A 21794-nucleotide genomic window follows, 5' to 3' on the forward strand; every position below is an offset into this window, starting at 1 on the left:
CCACGCTGGGAGCCGTGGGCCGGGAGGGGGAGTGTGGAAAAGCAGCCGGAGCTGCCAGGCATGGTGGTGTGCTTGTGGCAGTGCCACGCAGCGCCGGTGCTGAGCGTTGTGCTGCTGTCATCTGCGTTGGGGAGCGCTGAGGACCCTCGGCACTGAGCGGTGCTGAGTGCAGGAGCGGGGAGCAGCTCCGTGACTCTGGGCTGGGGGCTCGGCAGCCCAGCATCCCGCACAGCCAAAGCCATCAGGAAGGCAGAGGAGTGCGGGTTGTGTGCGTCTCCCATCCCGCGGTGCCTCCGCCACCTGTGCCCTGACCGTCCCCCGCCGCTGTTACTGCGTGCCAGGGCTGGCGGGAGGCGGAGGCGGAGGCAGGCGGGGGAAGGATGGAGGGAGGAGCACTCCAGTGATGCTTCATGATCACAGCCCCAGCCTTCCCGAGAGCCCAACCTGGCGAGCCCCAGCCTCTCCCTCCGCCCTCCCCGGGAGGATGCTGGGGGCTCCACCGGGGCGCTGACAGCGGGGACCCCCCCAGTTGCGGGCTGCCGCGCTGCCGGGCCTGAGTGGCGGTAGCCGCGCCGCCGGGGCTCTGCAGAAGCATGAAGAAGATCTGGGTGAAGAAACGCTTCCAGGTAAGGGCTGCGAGCTGGTGAGCGCACGGAGAAACGGCGGTGATGCGGGGAGGAGGGGGGGAAGTAGCGGGAAGCGGGCGCACGTCCCTCCTGGGTGGGGAGGGGGCGAGTCCGGCCCTGCCCTTCTCCCCCCCCGGGCTTATCCCACCGCCAGCCCCGCCCGCAGAGCCGCCGGTTCCACGCAGCAGTGCCGGGCAGGTGTTCAGCATCGCCTTAGCCAGCACTGCTGCGAGCCCATGGTGAGGGTCTTGTCCCCTGCCAGCCCTCCGGAGCCAGTGGAGGCGGCTGCATGGCTCCCCCCGGCCCCGCCGCCGGTGGTCACGGAGCTGGAGACGAGGCTTTGCATGCGTCATCCCCTCCGCGTCAGGAGCATGCCTGGCACAGCAGAGATCCTCCGCGGGCCTCTCCGCACGCTCCGCCGAGCGAGGAGCAAGGACGTCACCGGGCCTCAGCAGTGAGGGGAGGATGGGGGCATCCTGCCAGGAACCCTCTCGTGGGGCTCACAGCAGCACCCCACTGCTACACCCTACATGGGTGCTTGGCCACCCTGCTGTTACCCTGCTGGGTGTCCCCACAGTCCCCACCCAGGGGTGCAGGATGGGGACATGGATCCCCCCGGAATGCTGTGGGGAGGTGACAGCCCTGCCCAGGTGTGGGGGCATTCATCTCCTCTGGAGGCAGCACCTGGCTGCCCCATCTGCCCTTCGAACAGCCTGCGTGCCAGGGCATGGTCCAGCTATGCTGGCCATGCTCTGGGCACACCACACGGGCTGCCTCCCTACTTCCCCTTGGCCCTGCTCCCTGTTGGCTTCACAGTCGGTAACACCAGTGCCATGTTGCTTGGCTCCATGTCCCAGGAGGGGGCTCTGCTCCATAGCCCCAGGAGTCCCACTTGCCCCATAGCCACAGCTATAGGGGTGGACGGCCCCCTGGCAGGACCCTGCATGAGGAGGGTGGGTCTATGCAGGCACTGGGGCAGTGAGGCAGGGCCAGGACCCACTGCACCTCACTGTGGGGCAGGGCTGAGGCTGAATGCTCATCTCCACTGGCTTTTCTCCCCTTTTCTGTGGATGCAGGGTGGGCTCCTGGGGCTCCCCTGCACTGTTTCCTATTCTGAAAATGAACCCCCCAAGCAGGGTGCATCACTGGTGGCTGAATTGCCCAGATCTCAGCCCAATGGGGTTTGTCCCAGGCTGCTCCTGTAACCTTCTGCCCCCTTTCTGTCCTCCTCTTTGAAAGCAGAGGGCTGCTGCTTGGAGGTGACCCTGCATCACAGCATCTGTGGGATGCTGCTTTCTGAGCCGTGGGTGGGTGCCATGCCCCAGGGGTCTAGGCCAGGGGTCCTGTTGTAGAGCAGAGGGCTGGGGCTCACCCCCCTCTGTAGCTGTGGGCCCTACACTGCTGGGTGCAGTCACCAGATCTGGTGGGAGCTGATGGCGCCAGTCCCCGGGGAAGCCGTGAGCACACCCGATAATGGCACTCAATTGCATTTTCATTTTTTAATGGGGGAATTATCCGCCGATGGTGCAGTTAATCACTCATCTATCTTTCACTGGCCTGAAAGGCGGGCTGCAAGCCAGAACCAGCACAGGCAGTCGGGGAGGGGAGGTGAAGCCTGGCTCAAACTGGCTCAGCCTGAATACAAATGTGTCTCGTGCAGTCACTGCCCTCTGGCCAGCACCGCATTCTGGGAGGGAGCAGTGGGAGCCCCTTTGTGCTGCCCACTGGCACTGTAGGGGGCTGCAAAATGAGCCTGCTGCTCTTGTAAAGACATCTGACTGCTGGCTGTGCTTGTCTATCTGTCTGCCCCTGGGGCTCTCTGTCCCTGGGGACTGTCTGTCATCCATTCCTGATGGCTGTTTGTTCATGAGCTTGCCTAGAAGCTGCAGGATGGGTGGGAGGCTCTGGGAGAGCCCCACTAAGGCTCCACAATGAGCAGCAAGGGCACAGGCTGTTGTTGTCCCAGAGAGACTCTGCTACTAGGCTGGGCTGAGAGCAACTCTGGGCGCTGGCAGCCCAGCCCTGCTACCTGCACACCGCATCTCCTGACCAACCTGCCTGCCTGCATCAGCATGGCTACCAGGTGGCCCTTGGCAAGCAGATGCCCAGCCCTGAGCTACGGTGTGGAGGAGGGTAGGGAGCTGGCAGGCAGCTGCTGGCACCTCTGCCCCACGCTGCCATCCTGCCTGCCCAGACGGCGAGGCTCCCACGCCTCCCGCCCTGCGGGCTGGTCATCTCATGGCACTTATGCCAAATAGCCTCTCTCACAGCTGGCACGGCCACCACTAGGCTGGGTGTTGCTGTCCCCACGCTGGGCCCGTGCCCATGGCTGAGTCTGGGCCAGTGCCTGGAAGATGCTTGGCTGGCTCATTCCCTTTGCTGGCACGGGCAGTGGCTTCGAAGGTGCTGTGGAACATTTGGGCACCCGCCTGGGCGAAGCTGCTGACTGCAGGCAGCGGGACTGGCGTGTACCATGTCACCCCAGGGAGCAGGAGGAGAGCAGCACCAAGAGGTGTGCGTGTATGTGTGCTGGTGGGCATGCGCTGCACGTGTCCACCTACACCCGTGCACGGCTGTGTGCGTGGGGTGTGCGCCTGTAGATACCTTGGGGGCGTGCAGCCGGGGGTGTGCGTGAGGCTGTGCTGTGGATAACGCTTTCTTCTCTTTTTCTTTGCAGAAAACCGGCCACTCGCGGCGCTTCGGTCGCTTCACGCATGGTGCGTTGAGTTACCAGGATTTGCCCCCCCTGCTGGGATGGGGTCTGGCTCCCCCGCAGTACAAGGGAGGGGACAGTGAGCAGAGGCTGCACAGGGCTGTGCACAGCCCTAAAATGGGTTTAGAGGCTCCTGGTGTGTCCTGTGAGCGTGCCTTTGTCCTTGCAGCTCCAGGGGCAGGGGTGCTGCTGGGGAGCTGAGTACATGGTGGCAGGCATCCTGCTGCAATGGCAGTGATGAGACAGTTGGCGGTGTGCTGGGCTGCACCAGACCAGACAGGGGAGGGAATAGCAGTGTGGACAGTGTGGACCCCCACTGGGCTGTGGTGTGTGATGACAGGGCTGGAGGGCAGGGGATATTTCCTTTGACAAAGAGCTCTGCAGTATCAGCTTGTGATGGCTTGCATAGTGGTGGAAATGGTGATCCTTGTTGTCTGTGCCGGTTTACTTTCCTGGGAAGGAGCAGTGCTCTGGCTCTGCACTGACTTGGCCACAACATGCCTGGGTACACAGTGCCCACAGTGCCCACAGTGCCCACAGCTTCCCTGAGAACAGCACTGATGCTCTCCCAGCCAGAACCACATTGTGGGGCACAGCAGCACCTCTGAATACTTGCTGCAGGGGGGATTGGGGATGCAGAGTGCACACTAGGCCTGATGCAGCATGTGTGCCCCCAGGCACACATATCCAAGCGTGCCAGCACCTTTAGGAGTGCCCACCTGGGGCGCAGGAGGTGAGGGCATGGAGCCCAGGGGACAGCTGGAGCAGCAGTAGGTACAGGTGCTGGCTGCTGTGAAGGCAGAAAGTGACCATGGTGTGGGGAGGGGACGATGCCATGTGCTTTACTGGAGCGATGCAGGGAAGGGGAGGTTGAATTTGGTGCTGATGATGTACTGACTGTGTGTGTGTAGTGAATTTGTGTAGGGAAGGCTGGTGCCAGACCCATGGCTCCTGCCATACAGAAGGGTAAGGCATCGGGCCCTGAACCAGATGATTGGCCAGCCCTAGCCCCATCCTTGGCCTCCAAGGCCAGCGCATGGTGCTAGGCTCTCTGAACTGGCACAGCCTGCCCAGCTGCTACCCTGGCAGGTCAATGCCTAATGGTAGCACAGGGACAAGCTGGGGACAAAGTCCTCCCCCAGTGCCCTATGCGTCTCTGCAGGCTGGGCCGATAACCGGGTGTTGATGTCTCTCTCTCTCTTGCTGCCCCTATGGAAGCGAAGTTTTCCGCTCCTGCAGGAAGCAAAGCTACGGTAGGAAGATGCCTGCCTCATGCCAGCCCTGCTCCCAGATGGGGCTCTGTGCCCCCAGCGTGCCTCCCTGTTGCAATGCCACCACTGTCCCCATCTCCATCACCCAGTTACATCCTCCTTCCCCTGCATTTCCACCACCACCACCATCCCTTCTCCCGCCTCCATCCTACATAGCATCATCTGATGCCACTCCTGTCCCATGGTCTTTCCAGCCTTGGTCTTGCCTTTCCTGCTGGCAGCCTTCTGTGTCCCCCATGTTACAGTCATCCCTTTCTCACCCTTGCTCTTCTGCTGCCCGGAACTGCCTGTGCACTGCTCATCTGCCGCTGGAGCTGGTGGGTCTGTGTGGAGCAGTGTCAGCCTGGTCCTCGTGTCCCCTCACCCTCTGCTCTTCCCCCACAGACTCGGAGACTGGCGAGGATGAGCCCAGTGACCCCCAGGTGACGCAGCGCAGCGAACTGCAGGATGAGACAGCCTTCAGCACCCCCACGGGTGAGCTGCGGGGACACAGAGCTTTAGGGGTCCCCTTGGGGCAGCCCACTCATGGGATGAGCTGGGTGGGATACCACGTGGAGATGCCCACCACTCTCCTTCCAGGTGGCTCCGACACCCTGGTGGACACCTCCATGAACACGACGCCAACCTCAGTGTTGGCCCTGTCTCAGGCGGAGGAGCGCTCCAGCTGGTCGGGCAGCCAGCAGACTGTGGTGGAGAAGGAGTCAGATGCCAACCTCCCCATGCGGGGACCTTACCTCCGCCCTAGTGCCTGGCAGCCGCAGGGAACTCCAAGGCAAGCAAATGCGCCGTCACCACATGGCACTGAGGTCCGGCACCTGGGTGTGGAGCCGCTGGTGCGGGCATCACGGGCTAATCTGGTGGGCACAAGCTGGGGGTCAGAGGATAGCCTTTCTGTGGCCAGCGACCCGTACGGCAGCGCCTTCAGCCTGTACCGAGGACGGGCGCTCTCGCTCCACGTGTAAGTAGCAGAGGGAAGTGCACGGAGGGGACATCGCTGGGGCCATCTCCTCCCTGCAGCCATCTTCTCTCCTCCTCCTGGGCTTTCTTTGCCTTCTCCATGCCCGGACAAGGAACGGAGGCTCTGAGCAGTAGGCGCCTGGCACCGGTGAGGAGGGAATTGCCCCGCCTGGAGCGGGGTCCCTATCTGCTATGGCCAGTTAAAGTTTGGGGGTAACCGCATCCGAACTGAACCTTTTCCTGGCCAGCTATGAGGGCTCTGCATGGCCAGGGACATGGGGGTGCAAAGGTGTGGCACCCATGGACAAGCTGTCCCCACCACCCAGGGGTGGCAGTGTGGACAAGGGACATTCTTCCTCCCGAGGGCCTGCTGACATGCTCAGAGCCCCCGTCCCTCCCCAGCCCCGCAGGCCTTCTCCTTCGACCTCCATCCTCCCTTTGTGTTTGAGGCTGCTTGTTCCACCAGAACCTCATCTCCACTTTTTGATTTCTGCACTGCACATGCCAAGCCCTGGGCTGTGGGGCTGGGGGGGTGGGCAGGGATTTTGCGGGTGGCAGGGCAGAGGGACATGTTGGCAGCAGCACATGCACTGGGCGATGACTTGTGGCCTTGCAAGAGCTCTCTGCACTGCTCTGGCATGCTGGAATACCTCAGGGAGATGGGGGCACACCTCTGTTCCTGTGCTCTCATCTTGACTGAATGGCAGCTCTGGGAAGGGCACTTGTTGAGTGTCCCAGCATCACCACACTGCTGTCCTACATGGGTGTCCCTGGGAGATGAGACACCAGCAATAAGGCACCGCTGGGTCATACCAGCAAGCCAGCTCCCAGTGGCCTAACTGTGGCTGGATCTCCTCACTGTGGGCCACTGAGGGTCCAGGGGCTGTCCCCTGCTGTGCCCTACTGGGTGGTTGGGTTGGGACTCATGATGCAGCCATAGGTGAGGGTGGGCTCTGACTTGGTCTCCCTTGTTCTCCCCTTGCAGCAGCATCCCCCAGGGGGGATACAGGCGAGATGACCCCCACAGTGGTTCCGTCTCCCCAAAGCCCGGCACTGAGCCTCCACACTCGCCAGCTGCCCTGCCGCTGACCTCCAAGCCGCCCATCATCCGCTCGCCGTCCCCAAGAACTGGCCTGTGCCCTCCCACACCCTCCGGAGCTACCCCGCAGCCCTCTGCTCGCCTCCCCTCCTCCTCCTGCACGCCCGTGACCCCCCGCAGGACGTCTTCAGTGCCGGCCGACTATCAGGACACCGTCCCTGAGGAGTATGAGGAGAAGATCAAGAAGCCCAAGTCGCAGTCACAGGGCAGCACGCAGGACTCCCGACCCGCCACCCCCATGAGCGACGCGTCGGGCCGCATCTCGGTGCGGGCATCGCCCAAGCTGGTGCGCGCTGGCTCCAGGATCTTTGAGCGGCTGCAGTACTTCGAGGAGCGCCGCGGGAGCCTGGAGCAGGCGGACAGTCCCTTCGCCACACGGCCGTGGCTGCCTCTGCGCAAGACGCGCTCCTTCGACCAGCCAGGCTGGGAGCGGCGGCCGGGCACGCCAGGGGGCTGGCGGGACGGGGAGGGCAGTGCGGCCAGCCGCCGCCAGGCCTTCCGCCAGAAGGCCGCCTCCTTCGATGAGCGGGGTAAGTTCGCCGGGCGCGTGCAAGACATCGAGCACAAGTTCTCGGAGGAGCTGAGCCGCATCAAGAGGACCGTGTCCAAGCAGCAGCTGCGGCGCTCGCAGGAGCTGGGCAAGGCTGAGCCACAGCCATCTGCCGAGCCTCCCGCCGCCCGCACTCCACGCGACTCAGCCTTGCCACGCAAGGTGCCACCAGCCAAGGCCTCAGCTCCAGCTGAGGGCATGCATGTCATCCAGCACCTGGCTCTCTCCAGCGTGGCACTGGTGGGGCCCAATGGGGAGCCGGAGCCGGGGGGACAGCGGGCACGGAGAGGCCCGGCACGGGGCGGCGCAGCAGAGGAGGTGAGGAAAGCTGTGCAACAAGATGGTGGTGGGGAAGTGAGGAAGAAGGAGCAGTGGTTGTTGGCACAGGCCACCCCACGGGGCCGTGCTGCTGAAGGGACCCCGTGCCCGGACGGAGGTCCCGTGGCTGCAACCAGGGCCCCTGCGGTGGTGAGTGAAGGGCTGGCTGCCAGGCTGGCCGTGCCCCATGGGCTGTACCGGAGGCCGGAGGTGTCTGCTGAGGTGCGGTTTCTGCCGTGGGCAAAGCCAGGCTTGGAGCAGGAGGCCCGGCTGGAGAGGAGCTGGGCAGGGCAGCACGGCACAGGGAAGGAGGTGGAGAGAAGGCAGGCAAAAGTGGCGGAGAAGAAAGAGAGCATCCGGACGGCTCAGGAAGGCAGAGGCACGCGGAGCAAGGCGAAGGGGCGCCGGGCACGGCCCACCTCTCCAGAGCTAGGTAGGGCATGGCTCTTGTCCCACGCACAGGCAGTACTGTAGTGCTGCCACACCTCACTGGATCCTCTACTCACCCTGCTCATGGCCGTGGGGCCATCTCTCCCTGTGCAGAGTCCTCCGATGACTCCTACGTCTCAGCGGGCGAAGATCCCCTGGAAGCGCCCATCTTTGAGATCCCCATTCAGGACACAGCGGTGGCTGTGGGGACAGAGGTGCTGCTCAAATGCATTGTCACAGCAAACCCACAGCCAGAAGGTGAGTGGTCACGGGGCATGAGAGCACAATGGGCTCTGGCATGATCCCCCTGCCTGTCCCGGTCCCTTGGGGCCACCTGAGCTGTGTGGTGGAGCTGTGGCTCTGCGCTCCACAGGAAGCAAAGTGCCAGGGTGCGGTGCAAAGGGCAGGGTGCAGGCAGAACCTCTGTGATCTTCCTGTGCTGGGATAGCAGGAGGAGGCACCAGGCACGGAGCAGCTGGCAAAGGCTGGCAACGAGCAAAGAAGCTCTGGTTCCCTCCTCCATCCTCCACTGGAGGGCAGGAGGATGCCAGTAACCTTAGAGTGGCCTCTCTCCATCAGGGTCCTTGGGGACCTGGGGCTGCTCCCGATGGCAAAACGGTCGCCAAGTCGAGCAGAGACCTATGCTGACAACCGGGGGAGTGAGGACTCTCCTATCCCGGGATGGTCCTGAAGTGACCCTGCTTCTGCCCGCAGTGTCCTGGAGGAAGGACGGGGTGCCGCTGAGAAGCAGCACGGCACGGCCCATCAAGGCGGAGGGTGAGCGGCACACCTTGCTGGTCAGGAGCGCCCGGGTGGCCGACGCCGGTCTCTACACGGTGACGGCGGCCAACGAGGTGGGAGCCACCTGCTGCAGCGCCATCCTCAGCGTGCGGCCCGGTGAGTGCCGGCGGCCGGGATGCAGGCAGCGGGGGGCGGCGAGAGGGCCGGCGAGGCGACGGGCTGCCTGCCAGCTCTGCTGTCACTGCTAGGAAAGCGGCTTCCTTACCCTACAAGGCTCTGTCTGAATCGAAGCAGCTGACTCGCTGCCGGGTTCTGCCGTGGGGGGAGCGGGGTCAGGCTCCGAGCATCCCCAACGAGTTGGCAAGTTCCGTGCCTCGCGGGGCACCCCAGCTGCCCACCGACACGCAGCCTGCGCTGATGCCCAGCATGCCCTCCGCCATCCGGGGATCCCCATCCCAGGACTTCCCCTGGGGAGCGCAGAGCCCCGGGGAGCTGCAGGATCCCCGATCCCCGCTGCCCCGCGGCGACCCGGGGCGCTGAGCGCACTGCCAGGCAGCTGCCGCCCCTCGGGGCCGCTCTCCCCCGCGGCCGGAAGGGAAGGGGTCGGCAGCCCCCAGACCGCCGCTGGGCCCTCCCCCGATTCAGGCCCAGCCCCGGAGGCCGGGCGGCGGCGCGGGGCCGGGGCGGCGCTCGGCCGGGGAGGGCTCAGCGCTCCGGGCTGGATGTGCGCCCGGCGCCGCCGCATCGGCCCCGGCCCCGGCAACGACAGCGGCGCTCCCGCGGTTCGGTCCTGCTCGGGGAGGGGGCCGCGGCCCCTCCGGTGAGTGCGGGGGGCACCGGAGGGCTGCGGGCGGAGGGGCTGCGGGGAGCCCTGGGGGACCAGCGGGACCCTGGGGGACCGCTCTGCTGCTGCTGCACGGGGGCAACGAGGGGGGTGAGGGGCCAAGCCGTCACCGGGCAGCCCGCCCGCTTCCCCGCTTCGGCAGCTCCGTAAGGGGATCCGCTGGTGGGGGGGTGGCGGCGGGAGGGGGAACGGCGGCGGCCACGGCCGGGCTGGAGCGGGGCCAGCCCCCCCACCTCGGGCAGCGCTCTGCCGGCAGCACGCTCGCCCCCGGCCCCGCACACATCTCACCCCCGTCCCGGCCCCACGCTCCCCCCACGCCGGCTCCTCTGCCCACGCGTGCTCCCCTCTATGCCTAGCTCGGACCCCGGGAGCGGCCGTCCGGGCTGCGAGGGAAGCGCAGCTGCCAATGTCACCTTCAGCCTTCTGCCGGCTCGCGGCAGGGGCAGCCATTCCCGGAATCCGGGCGGCTTAAGGATGGGAGCACGGCCTGCTGCGTAAGAGCCACTTGAGCCCCGCTGTCGCCTTGCGGGATATCGAGTCCACTTATCAGCCCCGGGGCGTGTTTCGCACCCACCCCCCGCGCAGCCCAGCACCCCTTCGCTGCCGGCTGCCGTGCTGTTCCCGGAGGGATGCAGCATGGGGTGGGCATCCCCGGGCACCTCCAGGCACAGAATGGTGGGGAAGGGTCCCCAAGCCCCCTGCCTGGCTCTGCTTGCTGCCAGCTCCTTACCTACCCTCTCCTGCTAGCCCCCGCCGTGGAGCGACATGGGAACCTGGCCCCCCCCCCTGGGCCAGGTCAGCCCCATCACCTCAGACGAAGAGTACCTGAGCCCACTAGAAGAGTTCCCTGAGTCTGGGACCCCGCAGCACCGACCAGCCATGAAGCTGCAGCCCAGAGCGGAGCATGGGGCTGCCCACAGCTCTTCGGAGAGCAGTTTCAAGGCTGCACCCACCTTTGAGGTGAGCTGAGAGCCCCCCTGGGACCTGACAGAGGAGGAGCTGTGCCCTGCGGTGCTCTAGGGCTCTATGATGGGGGACAGGTGGTCCCTGGGGTGGTGGCAGGGCCACGTGGCCCCAGGGTGGTGGGTACTGGCTGCTTCCTGACCTCCTCTTCGTCAGGTGGCTCTGTCGGACCAGTCGGTGCTGGAGGGGCAGGATGTCAGCATGAGTGTCCGCGTCCGTGGAGAGCCCAAGCCCATCATTTACTGGTGAGTCGTGATGCTCACTGGGTCACAGTAGGGCAGGGAAGGGGGCAGGCATGGGGATGTCCCCATTTGGGGTCTGCCAGCTCAGAGCAGCACCAAGGAGAGGAGCCCTGGTCTTGGTCTTGTTGAAATTGAGGAGAATGGGGCTTTCTATGAAGCCAGCTGTGACAGTGCCTCTCTGCCCATGTCCCTGAGCAGGCTGCGGAACCGGCAGCCTGTGAAGTACGGCCGTCGTCACCATGCAGAGGAGGCAGAGGGGGCTCGGGGTCTGTACACACTGCACATCCTGGCAGCTGAGCGCACTGACACCGGCTTCTACACCTGCAAGGCTGTCAACGAGTATGGCACCAAGCAGTGCGAGGCCAAGCTGGAGGTCAGAGGTAAAGCTCCGCGAGGGCGTCCCCATTTCCCTATGGGGCTGGCCAGTTCCAGCACCCTGCATGAGCTGTGTGGGGAAGGGGCTGCTGCAGACCCCTTCTCGGTGGTGCTGCTTCTTGCCCTTCCCTGCTGCAGAGCAGGTGGGCGTGAGCCCAGTGTGGGAAAGGCAGTGTGTGGCGGGGTGGCGGGAAGGGGACACGGAGTAGTCATACTGCTGCAGAAGCTGGCTCCACAGAAGAAGGCAGGCTGCCCGCTGCCCAATCCAGATGTGCAGCCCCACAATAGTGGGCCCCGCTGCCCCGCTGTGTCAATGTCCCCAGCCTGACCCAGAGGCTGCTGCTCCACCAGCACAGCTTTACCTTAAGTCCCCTTGTCGCCATGCTGGGGCTGGGCGCTGGCCCTGGCTGTGCAGAGGGGGCTCTTGCCCTTAGTGGCCCTGCAGGGGACATGTCCCTCCACCATGCACACGGCTCCTTCCTTCCCTACCTGCAAGCTGTGCCCAGGGGACAGCTCAGAGAGAGCTCTCCCACCTGCTTGCTCCCAGCTCAGAGCAGGTCCCGTAGTACCTGGGGCTGGACTACCCCTCCCCAGCTCTGCCGTGGGCTCCAGCATCCTCCTAGGGCCCCTTATATGCGTGGGGAGTGGCGCGGACCAAGGGACTTGCAGGAAGGGGATGAGTGATGCTGCCTTTCTCTTGCCCTTTGCTTTGTGTGCCCTGCTTCCCCCAGCCTTCCCTGCTGACGGCTGCCTGAGTCCCTGAGCTGTCCCAGTCCCACCCCAGCCTTCGCTGCACTGCTTCTGTCCTGCCAGGCCCCCGCTCCCGGCGAAGCGTGGTGGCACAGGAGTGGCCATGGGAGCCAGGCACGCACCCAGCGAATGGATGGGTGATGGCTGAGGCACCAGTCCCCTTGCCGTGCTCCATGTCTGTGGCACACAGTGTTGCGTGTTGGCATGTGTGTGTGTGCCGGCCCCGTCTCCACTGCACTAACCCTTCTGCTTGCTGACTGCGGTTTTTGTCTGTACGCAGGGGGAGTACGATAAGGGGGTTCATCTCTCAGAGCCACGGGGGCTCTTAGTTGGACACCTCTTAGGCAGTGGACCTCACCTTGCATTATTACCTTCTGCTCCATTCGCCGCCTCGTCCTGGACGCACTGCGGGGACGCGCGGGCCCTCGACGGCGGGTGTGGGGCATGTGGGGTGGCCGGGCACTGTGTCACTAGGGCCGAACAGTGGGTGGGGGGTGGTCGGTAGCGCCAGGCATCCCCTCAGCCGGGCTATGGCGGCTGCCCAATGCTGTCTGGTGTCTTGCTCCATCTGTGTGTCTATGTCTGCGTGTCCTGCTGCTCCTCTCCTCACCGCTCAGGGGAAGGGAGCAGGGAGCTTGGCCCCATGGCTGCTCTGTGCCAGCCAGGGCTGTAGGAAAGGGAACGTGATGCAATGGCTCCCACCTCAGAGTGTGGGGGACAAGGGACTCGGGGACCCCCGTGCTGGGGCCATGACCCTAGGGTCTGCCTAGTTCCAGCCGCAGAAGCAGCGCCGGCTCTGGGTCTCTTCTCCCCAGGGTGGGTGGGCTTGGTGGGATGTGGGCTGCGAGGCCGTGACCCTTTTTGTAGCTCTAATAAAATCTGTTTGGTAAAGCGCTGTGTGGTGTGTTCCTGGCACGGACACTTCCCCTCACCCTCCCCATCGCCTTCCCTCTGCCCCCCACCCCGGCTCAGCTCCGCTTTCCACATCTTGCCCCAACCTCCTCCCTGCTGCATCCCTTTGCCTGCATCCCGCTCCCTGCCCGTTGCACCAGGCCTCTTCCCCGCATGCCCCTGCCCTGCACGGCCCCCTCCTTGCCATCCCCCCATGGTTGCTTTTCAGTTGCTGAGATGCATCTCTCTTTCTCTCTCTTTCTCCCCACTTCCCGGGCAGCTCGGCCCGAGTGCCAGTCCCTGGCCGTGGTGGCTCCCCTGCAGGACGTGGTGGTCGGGGCGGGGGAGCTGGCACTCTTTGAGTGCCTGGTAGCTGGCCCGCCAGACATGGATGTGGACTGGCTGTCACGGGGCCGGCTGCTCCAGCCCGCCCTGCTCAAATGCAAGATGCATTTTGATGGGCGCAAATGCAAGCTGCTGCTCACCTCCGTGCACGAGGACGACAGCGGCATCTACACCTGCAAGCTCAGCACGGCCAAAGGTAAGCTGTGGGCACGCAGCCCTCAGGGGTATCTCTCGGGATCCAGCCTTGGTGTGATGCTGAGGGGACTGGCACACTCCCATCCCAAAGCATAGCTGAGTGCTGGAGAGGGTGGGGGGTTAGAGAGCTATTTGTGCCCCCAGCAGCTGGTGCTGCACAACTTCATGGGCTCTAGTGCCCCATGGAAGGGCACCAGTCAGTGAGCCTGAGCCTAAGCCTGCAGCCCACCCTACTCAACTCCCCTCCAGCAGCCGTGCAGCAACCAGGCACTGGGAGATGTTTGTGTCATGACCGTACCATGCATCAAGAACTGCATGCCTTCCCCGGAGCTGCTTGCAGCACAGCTGTACCCATCCCCAGGCTCCAGATCCTCTGGGCTCCTGTTACTGACATGCCCCTGCTAGCCCAGCACAGGGATGTGGGCATTTGGCAAGGGGCCTACCCTCTTCTCCAAAGATGCCACTGATGGCAGGAACCACTGCACACTGCTAGCTGCCCTGTCCTGTGCCCTCTGCACTTCCCCCTACGCACAACCTATGTCTCTCCTTCGCCACCCAGGGACAAGGGTCTCTGTCCCATTCCCCTCCTAAAGTGGGCAGAGACCCCATCAGTGAGTCCCTGCTACAACCATCCCCATTGCATTGCATTTGCACCCTCAACTGTGACCCCCTGCCCCAGAAGGACAAGGCACCCTCCCGCTACACCCACCAGATGGCATCTCTATTGTTTGAAGGGAAGGAGGTGGCACTCAGCCAGTAGAGCCCAAGCACTGTGCCTGGATGCCTTGCACATGCACTCTGAGCCCCACAGCCCCCATGGGGTGACACACTGTGCCCTGCCCCATGTGTTCAGCTCTGCCTCTGGCCATGAGGGTTTCACCCCCCCGTGCTCTCCTTGCAGATGAGCTGACCTGCAGTGCCCGGCTGACGGTGAAGCCCTCCGTGCAGCCACTCTTCACCCGCAAACTGGAGGATGTGGACGTGGTGGAAGGACGGACAGCACGCTTTGACTGCATGGTCAGCGGGACCCCCGCACCGACAGTCACCTGGAGCCACTTTGGTAACCCCTGTTCCATGGCCTCTATCTTATGTCCCTCATCCCATGGGGTCTGCACTCCTAGGGGAAACCCAGCCTTGGTCTTGGAGCATCCAAGGCAGTGGGCCAGACACACCAAGGGCTGTTCTGGGGCTGCTTATGCCATATGCATGTCTCCACACAGGCCAGATGGTGCAGGAAGGGGAGAACGTGCGTATCCAGCGGGATGGGGGGCTGCACTCATTGGTCATTGTGCATGTGAGCAGTGAGGATGAGGGGCACTACATGGTGACTGCCAGGAACATCCATGGCCATGTGGAGTGCTCTGCCGAGCTCTATGTGGAGGAGCCACGGCCATCTGCTGCCTCCCAGATGTAAGATGGTGTCCCCCTGCATGGTGCCCATGGGACGTGCCCCAGCTTTGCCAGGCAGCTTTGTGCTGCTGGGGCCGGGCTGGGCGCACTGTGCTCATCACAGGTGCCCACAGCTCCAAACTGGAGAAGATGCCATCCATCCCAGAGGAACCAGAGCAGGCGGAGACCGAGGCAGAGTGCTTCACCATGCCCGACTTCCTGAAGCCACTGCACAATCTGGAGGTGGTGGAGTCCAAGGAGGCGGTGCTGGAATGCCAGGTGGCTGGGATGCCCTATCCATCCATCACCTGGTTTCACAACGGCTCGCGCATTGACAGCACTGATGATCGCAAGATGATGCAGTGTAGGGTTACCCATTGCTCTCCCCTTGGCTAGAGCCACCTTCTCCTGGGCGCAACACTGCCCAGGAAGGGAGCTTGCACCACACTGATGGGCTCTTGCATCCATTCCTGCAGATAAGGATGTGCATCGCTTGGTGTTCAGAGCCGTCAGCCACACTCATGCTGGCGTCTATAAAAGCGTCATTGCCAACAAAGTAGGGAAGGCCACATGCTATGCACACCTCTATGTCACAGGTAAGTGGGGTCACCACTGGGGGCTGCTACCCCTGTGCCCCAGATCTGGAACTCAGTGTCCCTATAACAAGGTGACAGCAGATGGGACCACAGGGTAGTGCAGCTTGTGAGGGAGTTGGTGCTGATGGGGTCTCCCGGAGGCTCACCCCACTCCCCACCTCTCTCATGCAGATGTGGTGCCAACCCCCCCGGATGGGCCTCCCACAGTGGCCTCGGTGACCGGCAGAGCCATCACACTCACATGGAACAAGCCCAAGTGGCTGGACACGGCCATAGGTGAGGGGCTATAGGGGGTGGGCATTGCTGTGACACAGTAATGGGGGCTCTGACCCCATACACACTGACCCTGTCCTCATACAGACCCCAGCTCAGTGACATATGTGGTGCAAATGCAAGTGCTGGGCATGACACAGTGGATGGTGCTGGTGGCTGGCGTGCGGGACACTACCTACACGGTGCACGGGCTCACCAAGGGGGCCCAGTACCTCTTTCGTGTCATTACTGCCACCCCCAAGACCAACAGCAAGCCCTCCCCACTGGTGGGGCCTGTGAAGCTCTTAGATCGAGGTGAGTGCACAGCAGGGTGCTGGGGTAGAGAGGCAGAACAGGGCTGGGTGTGGGATCTGGAGGAGTGGTGACAAAATGTGTGGCAGGTCCCTACCTGGATGAGGCTCCAGTCATCCTGGATAAGCCTGATGTAGTATACGTGGTGGAGGGCCAACCAGCCTCCATCACCATCACCATCAACCACGTGGAGGCCACTGTCACCTGGAAGAGGTAGGACGCACCCTAGGCGTTCCTTGGGGGCACGCACCCAAGGGTGACGTGCAGAGCTGATGGTATGTGCCCACAGGGGAGGGCAGGTGCTGGGGGAGCAGGAGGGCACGTGCGAGATGACGATGCCGGATGATGACCAGCACTGCCTGCGGCTGCTGCACGTGGGTCGGGGGGCTGCAGGGCTGCTGGCCTGCGAGGTGAGCAACCACCACGGCACTGCCCGCTGCACCCTCCACCTCCACCTCGCAGGTAGGTGCCCCCGTGCCGGGGGGCTGTGCCCCTCTGCTGTGGGGTCGGTATCCTCCCATAGGGTAGCACTGCCTTCGTGGTGTGCCATGGCTGTGTGCCATAGGGGGCACTGCCCCATTGCATGGCATTGCTCATCCGTGATCCGTACTCATACGCCATGGGAATTCTGTCCTATTGGCTGGTAGTGCCCCATGGGGCTGAAAGCCTGTGAGCTACATGCATGTCTGGTGTCTTATCCGATTTGAGTGGAGGCATCCCACATGCCCCATGATCATGTGCACGGGCTGGCACTGTGCCATGGGTGATGCTACCCCCGTGGGTGGCACTGTGCCATGACCCATGGTGCCCCTTGGCCACGTGCTATGAATATCACTGCTGCATGGTGCCCCTTACCCGCGTATGACATGCACTGCTCCATAGCCAAGAGCCATGAGGAAAGCTCCACAATACCCCACATCTGTGTCATGGCTGGCGCTGCCCCACAGCATTTCACATCCATCTATAAAGGGGAGATGCAGCCCCACTCTGCCCCATGTCCACGTCCATTGAGTAGCACTGCCCATGATGCCCCATTCTCAGTGTGTTGGTGTGACACTGCCCTATGGTGTCCCATGCCCCATCTCTTGGCAGAGGCACCGCGTTTTGAGTCCATCATGGAGGACATCGATGCCCAGGAAGGGGAGACGCCCCGCTTTGCCGTGGTGGTAGAGGGCAAACCGCTGCCGGACATCATGTGGTACAAGGTGGGATGGGACACCAGCACCTGGTCCTGACACACAGCCCACCAGACACACAGCTGCTGCTCCCCTCTCTCTCTGGTTTGGGCTCCTTGTACTGGGGCTTTGGGTTTGTGCTCTCCCCAGATGACACAGTGTGCTGCAGGTGCTGGCATTGGGAGCTGGTGGGGGGATGGCATAGGTCCGTCCCCTGACACCTGCTATACCCCCAGGATGGGGAGCTGCTGGAGGAGAGCAGCCATCTGAGCTTTGTTTACGAGGACAATGAGTGCTCCCTAGTGGTGCTGGGTGCTGCTGAGCCCGACAGTGGGGTATACACCTGCACGGCCAGGAACCTGGCGGGAGAGGTCTCCTGCAAGGCTGAGCTGGTGGTGCGCACAGGTACAGCCAACCAGATCCCCTTGGCCCTGCACTGTGGGTCTGCCCCCAGCCCCTTGCTCAACCCTGACAGCACCTCTCCTTCCTCCAGCCCAGCCTGCAGCCGATGCCACCATGGAGGAAGATGCGCTGCACAAGGCACGACGCCTGACTGACTACTATGATGTGCACGAGGAGATCGGGAGGTACGGGGCCAGGAGATCCTCTGAGGAGAGTCGTCATCCTCCAGCAATGGTCCTGGGGCATTTCCCTGCGGGTATAAGTGCCTACCCCAGCTTCTCAGCGATGGGGAGGTCTTCCCTCCCAACCTCCTCATCCCACTGGCATGTTGCAGGGGGGCTTTCTCCTACCTGCGGAGAGTGACAGAGAAGAGCAGCCACCTGGACTTTGCTGCAAAGTTCGTTCCTGGCAGGACAAAGGCCAAGCAGTCAGCGCGCCGGGAGCTGCACATCCTCTCACAGCTCGATCATGAGCGCATAGTCTTCTTTCACGATGCCTTTGAGAAGAAGAACGCAGTCATCATGGTGATGGAGCTGTATCCTCCAGGAGCATGGTGTGGGGGCCAGGGGAGGGCTGAGGGGCAAAGTGAGTGCATGGGAGCAAGGTGGGAGGAGGGCACGGGCACAACGTTCTCTGTGCTCCTTGACCATGCCCAGCTGTGCTGAGGATGAGCTGCTGGACAGGATGGCAAGGAAGCCCTCAGTATGTGAGTCTGAGGTGGGTGAAGTAGGTAGGGAGACAATTGGTGGCTGGGATACCAGTGTCCGCTCCCTCCCATGGTGCCAAAAGGAGGTGGCGTCTGCCAACCTCATCGGGCTCCCTGCTGCCTGGTGCCACCCCACCTCTGCTCCCTCGCAGGTCCGCTCCTACATGCGGCAGATCCTTGAGGGGATCTGCTACCTTCACCAGCACCAAGTCCTGCACCTGGACATCAAAGTGAGTGCACCCTGGGTCCCTGCAGAGGGGGCATCCCCTGTGCCCCGCTGTGCCTCTCCCCAGTGGGAGCCTCCTGCCAAGCTCCAGCCTGCCCTGCACTCTCCTGTAGCCAGAAAACCTCCTGATGGCAGATTCAAGCAGTGAGCAGGTCCGGATCTGCGACTTCGGCAATGCGCAGGAGCTGACACCCGATGAGCCGCAGTACTGCAAGTATGGCACACCTGAGTTCGTGGGGCCCGAGATTGTCAACCAGAGCCCTGTCTCCATTGTCACGGATGTTTGGTAAGGGCAGCTGGGTAGACCTGGCATCCCCACTGTGCTGAGGGACTGGCACTGTGTGGTGACCCTGCTCTTCTCTCCACAGGCCGGTGGGGGTCATTGCCTACCTGTGGTAAGTGCCTCACTGCATCCCCAAAGAAGAGACCCCTATTCTGTTCCCTTTCCGTGCTCTTCACCTCCTCTCTGGCTGCTCCTGCCCATAGCACTGGGGCAAACCTCAGTCCCCATGACATGTCAAACTGTTTCCTGCATCCCAGTGACAGTGTCCCCTCCTCACAGCCTCACCGGGATCTCCCCCTTCGTGGGTGAGAATGACAAAACGACGCTGATGAACATCCGCAACTACAACGTGGCTTTTGAGGAAAGGATGTTCCAGGGACTCACTCGGGAGGCCAAGGGCTTCGTCATCAAAGTGCTGGTCAATGACAAGCTGTGAGTGCTGCGGAGCTCATCCCCTTCTGAGGCATGGCCACATGCCCTGTTGGGATGGAGGAGCTGGGTGAGGGGCTGGCAGGATGCAGGCCTCACCTGGCTCTGCTACTTCACAGGAGACCCGATGCAGAACAGACTCTGGAGCACCCCTGGTTCAAGGTGAGTCCCAGCACAGAGCAGCACCCAGGGGCAGCAGTGTTGCTCAGGGCTTGCTGTAGGGTCTAAATGACTTTGCTGTCCCCTCTCCCTGCAGACACTGGCCAAGGGGAAGGTCATCAGCACTGACCACTTGAAGCTCTTCCTCTCCCGTCGGAAATGGCAGGTGGGGTTAGGAGCTGGGGTGGGAGGAGGGCAATGTGTACCGGTCTGGCTGATGCCATGCATGGTGCTGTGGTGCCTGCCTGGGCCTGACCCAGCCCTGTCCGTGGACTGCAGCGCTCACAGATCAGCTACAAGTGCAACATGGTGCTACGGCCAATCCCGGAGCTGCTGGAGGACACCTCCAACCACCTCTCCATCGCCGTGCCTCGCCACCTCAAGGAGTCTCCAGCCCTCTCGTCCTCCTCAGATTCGGATGACCTGGACGAGCTGCCCTTCATCCCCATGCCGCACCAGGTGGAGTTCTCTGGCTCCCGCATGTCCCTCAACGAGATCCCCACGGATGATGAGATGCCGGGGCCAGCTGAGGGTCTGCGGCAGGAGGTGGCCATGCCAGGGGACGGCTCTGCCATGGAGTGGCAGAGCGAGGCCAAGGGAAAGGCTGTGGTGGCCCTGGGGAAGAGGCCGAGGGCCCCAGGGCCACGGCGGCAGTGTGCAGAGGTGGAGGCACCCAGCTCCTCTGATGAGGAGGACCCCGAGGCCCAGAAGCGGCTCGAGTATCCCCGCAAAGCCATGAGGAAGGGCTCCAGCCTGGAGTCCCCAGAGAGCGCCCGCCGGGGTGAGCTGAAGCGGGGCAGCTCGGCCGACAGTGCCCTGCTGAGCCGGCCCCCAGTCCTTGAGGAGGGGGCTGAGGTGGGCCGGGAGCCTCGACGTGCCCTGGCCAAGGCAGCCTCCATGGAGCTGCCACGGCGGCGGGGGGCCGAGGATGAGCATGCCCAGCGCCTGGAGCTGATGCGGCAGCGCCTGCTGCGGGGCGGCACTGCCGATGGCAAGGTCAGCGGCTTGCGGGGTCCTCTCCTGGAAACACTTGGGGTCAGCCCCAACAAGAAGGGGCAGTGGCCGCCCCGCATGGAGCAACTGGCACCCTCAGTGCCGCGGTTGGTGCGGGCAGCGTCCAGTGAGGCAGCCACGCCGCACCTGCTGCCCCCGGAGCGCATCCTGCAGAAGAGCAGCTCCTTCAGCCACGGCGATGCCGAGCCCGTTGTCCGGCACCGCCGCTCCGGAGCACCCCTGGAGATCCCGATGGCCCACACTGAGGTCCAGCGGCTCAAGGAGTCCCCATCGCTCTCGGCGCTCTCCGAGGCACGGCCCCAGATGCCAGAGACCACTGTACCACAGCCCCCTACGGCCAAGGTTGCCCAGGAGAGGAGATCCAGCACCGAGGAGCAGGCCCAGTCCCAGGCCAGAGCTGCCACCACCACTGTGGGGAAGAAGCCGATGGAGGAAAAGGTGCCCACCAAGGCTGAAGCCACCAGAGCCACAGGGACCCCTGGGGTGGGGGCTGCCAGGCCCAGAGCAGCCACCCCACAGCAGCCTTCGGCTCCTGGTGCTCGCACCCCTAAGATGTCCTCCTACGCGGAGGTGATGCAGGCGATGGGAGCCACGTGGGAGGGGGAGCTGGCCACCAAGGAAGCCCCCCATCCCGTTGCCCCTGCTGAGCACCCTGCACCAGCACCAGCACCAGAGGAGAAGAAGGAGGTGCAGCCTACCGGCTCCTCCTCCTCCCTGCTCATCCAAGACATTGACTCTGAGGAGGTCTTCGAGGCCAAATTCAAGCGGAGCCGTGAGTCATCCCTCAGCCGTGGGCTGAAGCTCCTCACCCGCTCCCGCTCTGAGGACCGGCACTTGGCCAGCCCCTCGGCCCGCGACGACGGCATTTACCGGCCCACACCAGCCGGAGTGCCCCTGGAGCTGCGCCGGAGCCAGCCCGCCGGCTTGGAGAAGTCCAAGTCGGTGCAGGACCTGCACGAGGTGGAGAAGGACAGCAGCTTCCTCCGCAGGATGTCTGTGCTCCTCAAGCGCACACCACCCCCAGAGAGGAGGAAGAGCAAAGGGGAGGAAGGAGGCGGTGACACTCCGACCCGCGGGCGCCGCTTCTCCTGGAGCCTGGGCTTGGGCAGCTCCAAGGAGCGCAGGGACTCGGAGAGCCTCAAGTCGGAGCCGGGGGCTGGCGGGGAGTCGCCGGTGGTAGCAGTGCGGCGGAAGATCAGTGCCACTATGGAGCGGGTGTCCTCGAGGCTGCGCAGCCTGTCAGACGAGCGGCCCGAGGACGAGGGGTCGGGGGAGCTGGGTCAGCGGCGGCCCTCCCTGCTGCGCCGCTCCATCTCGGAGGGGGACAGCCTGCGACGGGTGGGCGTCGTGGCGCAGGACCAGGTGGGACCACCCCCGGCACCTGCACCATCTTCCGAATCCCTGCGCTCGGAGGGCAGCACCCGCTCCTCTGCCTCTGCCAAAGGTGAGCTGGGAGCTGGAAGCACCCTGGGGCCGAGCTGCCTCAGCACTGCCACGCAGGTATCCTGGTAAGCCCCCAGGAATCAGTCTTAGCCACCCTCT

The 21794-nt window shown here is 63.7% G+C and overlaps 1 protein-coding gene across 1 annotated transcript in view; it reads left to right on the forward strand.

The window, feature by feature from the left end:
* SPEG (striated muscle enriched protein kinase) overlaps positions 1-21794 on the forward strand; it is a 29646-nt gene that overhangs the window by 3969 nt on the left and 3883 nt on the right. The window contains 30 exon segments of the mRNA XM_042811196.1: positions 4995-5084; positions 5190-5568; positions 6553-7967; positions 8078-8221; positions 8678-8860; positions 10296-10327; positions 10329-10508; positions 10668-10756; positions 10952-11133; positions 13050-13310; positions 14211-14369; positions 14530-14719; positions 14833-15062; positions 15175-15294; positions 15466-15570; positions 15655-15861; positions 15948-16071; positions 16148-16320; positions 16951-17063; positions 17270-17438; positions 17527-17620; positions 17770-17970; positions 18092-18152; positions 18294-18371; positions 18481-18653; positions 18736-18762; positions 18930-19082; positions 19199-19241; positions 19336-19404; positions 19518-21696. Of these exon segments, the coding sequence (XP_042667130.1) occupies positions 4995-5084; positions 5190-5568; positions 6553-7967; positions 8078-8221; positions 8678-8860; positions 10296-10327; positions 10329-10508; positions 10668-10756; positions 10952-11133; positions 13050-13310; positions 14211-14369; positions 14530-14719; positions 14833-15062; positions 15175-15294; positions 15466-15570; positions 15655-15861; positions 15948-16071; positions 16148-16320; positions 16951-17063; positions 17270-17438; positions 17527-17620; positions 17770-17970; positions 18092-18152; positions 18294-18371; positions 18481-18653; positions 18736-18762; positions 18930-19082; positions 19199-19241; positions 19336-19404; positions 19518-21696 (7623 nt within the window).

The sequence above is a fragment of the Centrocercus urophasianus genome, unplaced genomic scaffold, assembly GCF_019232065.1.
Source record: "Centrocercus urophasianus isolate 14NV4802_14NV808 unplaced genomic scaffold, USGS_Curo_1.0 seq_1215, whole genome shotgun sequence".
Classification (NCBI taxonomy): domain Eukaryota; kingdom Metazoa; phylum Chordata; class Aves; order Galliformes; family Phasianidae; genus Centrocercus; species Centrocercus urophasianus.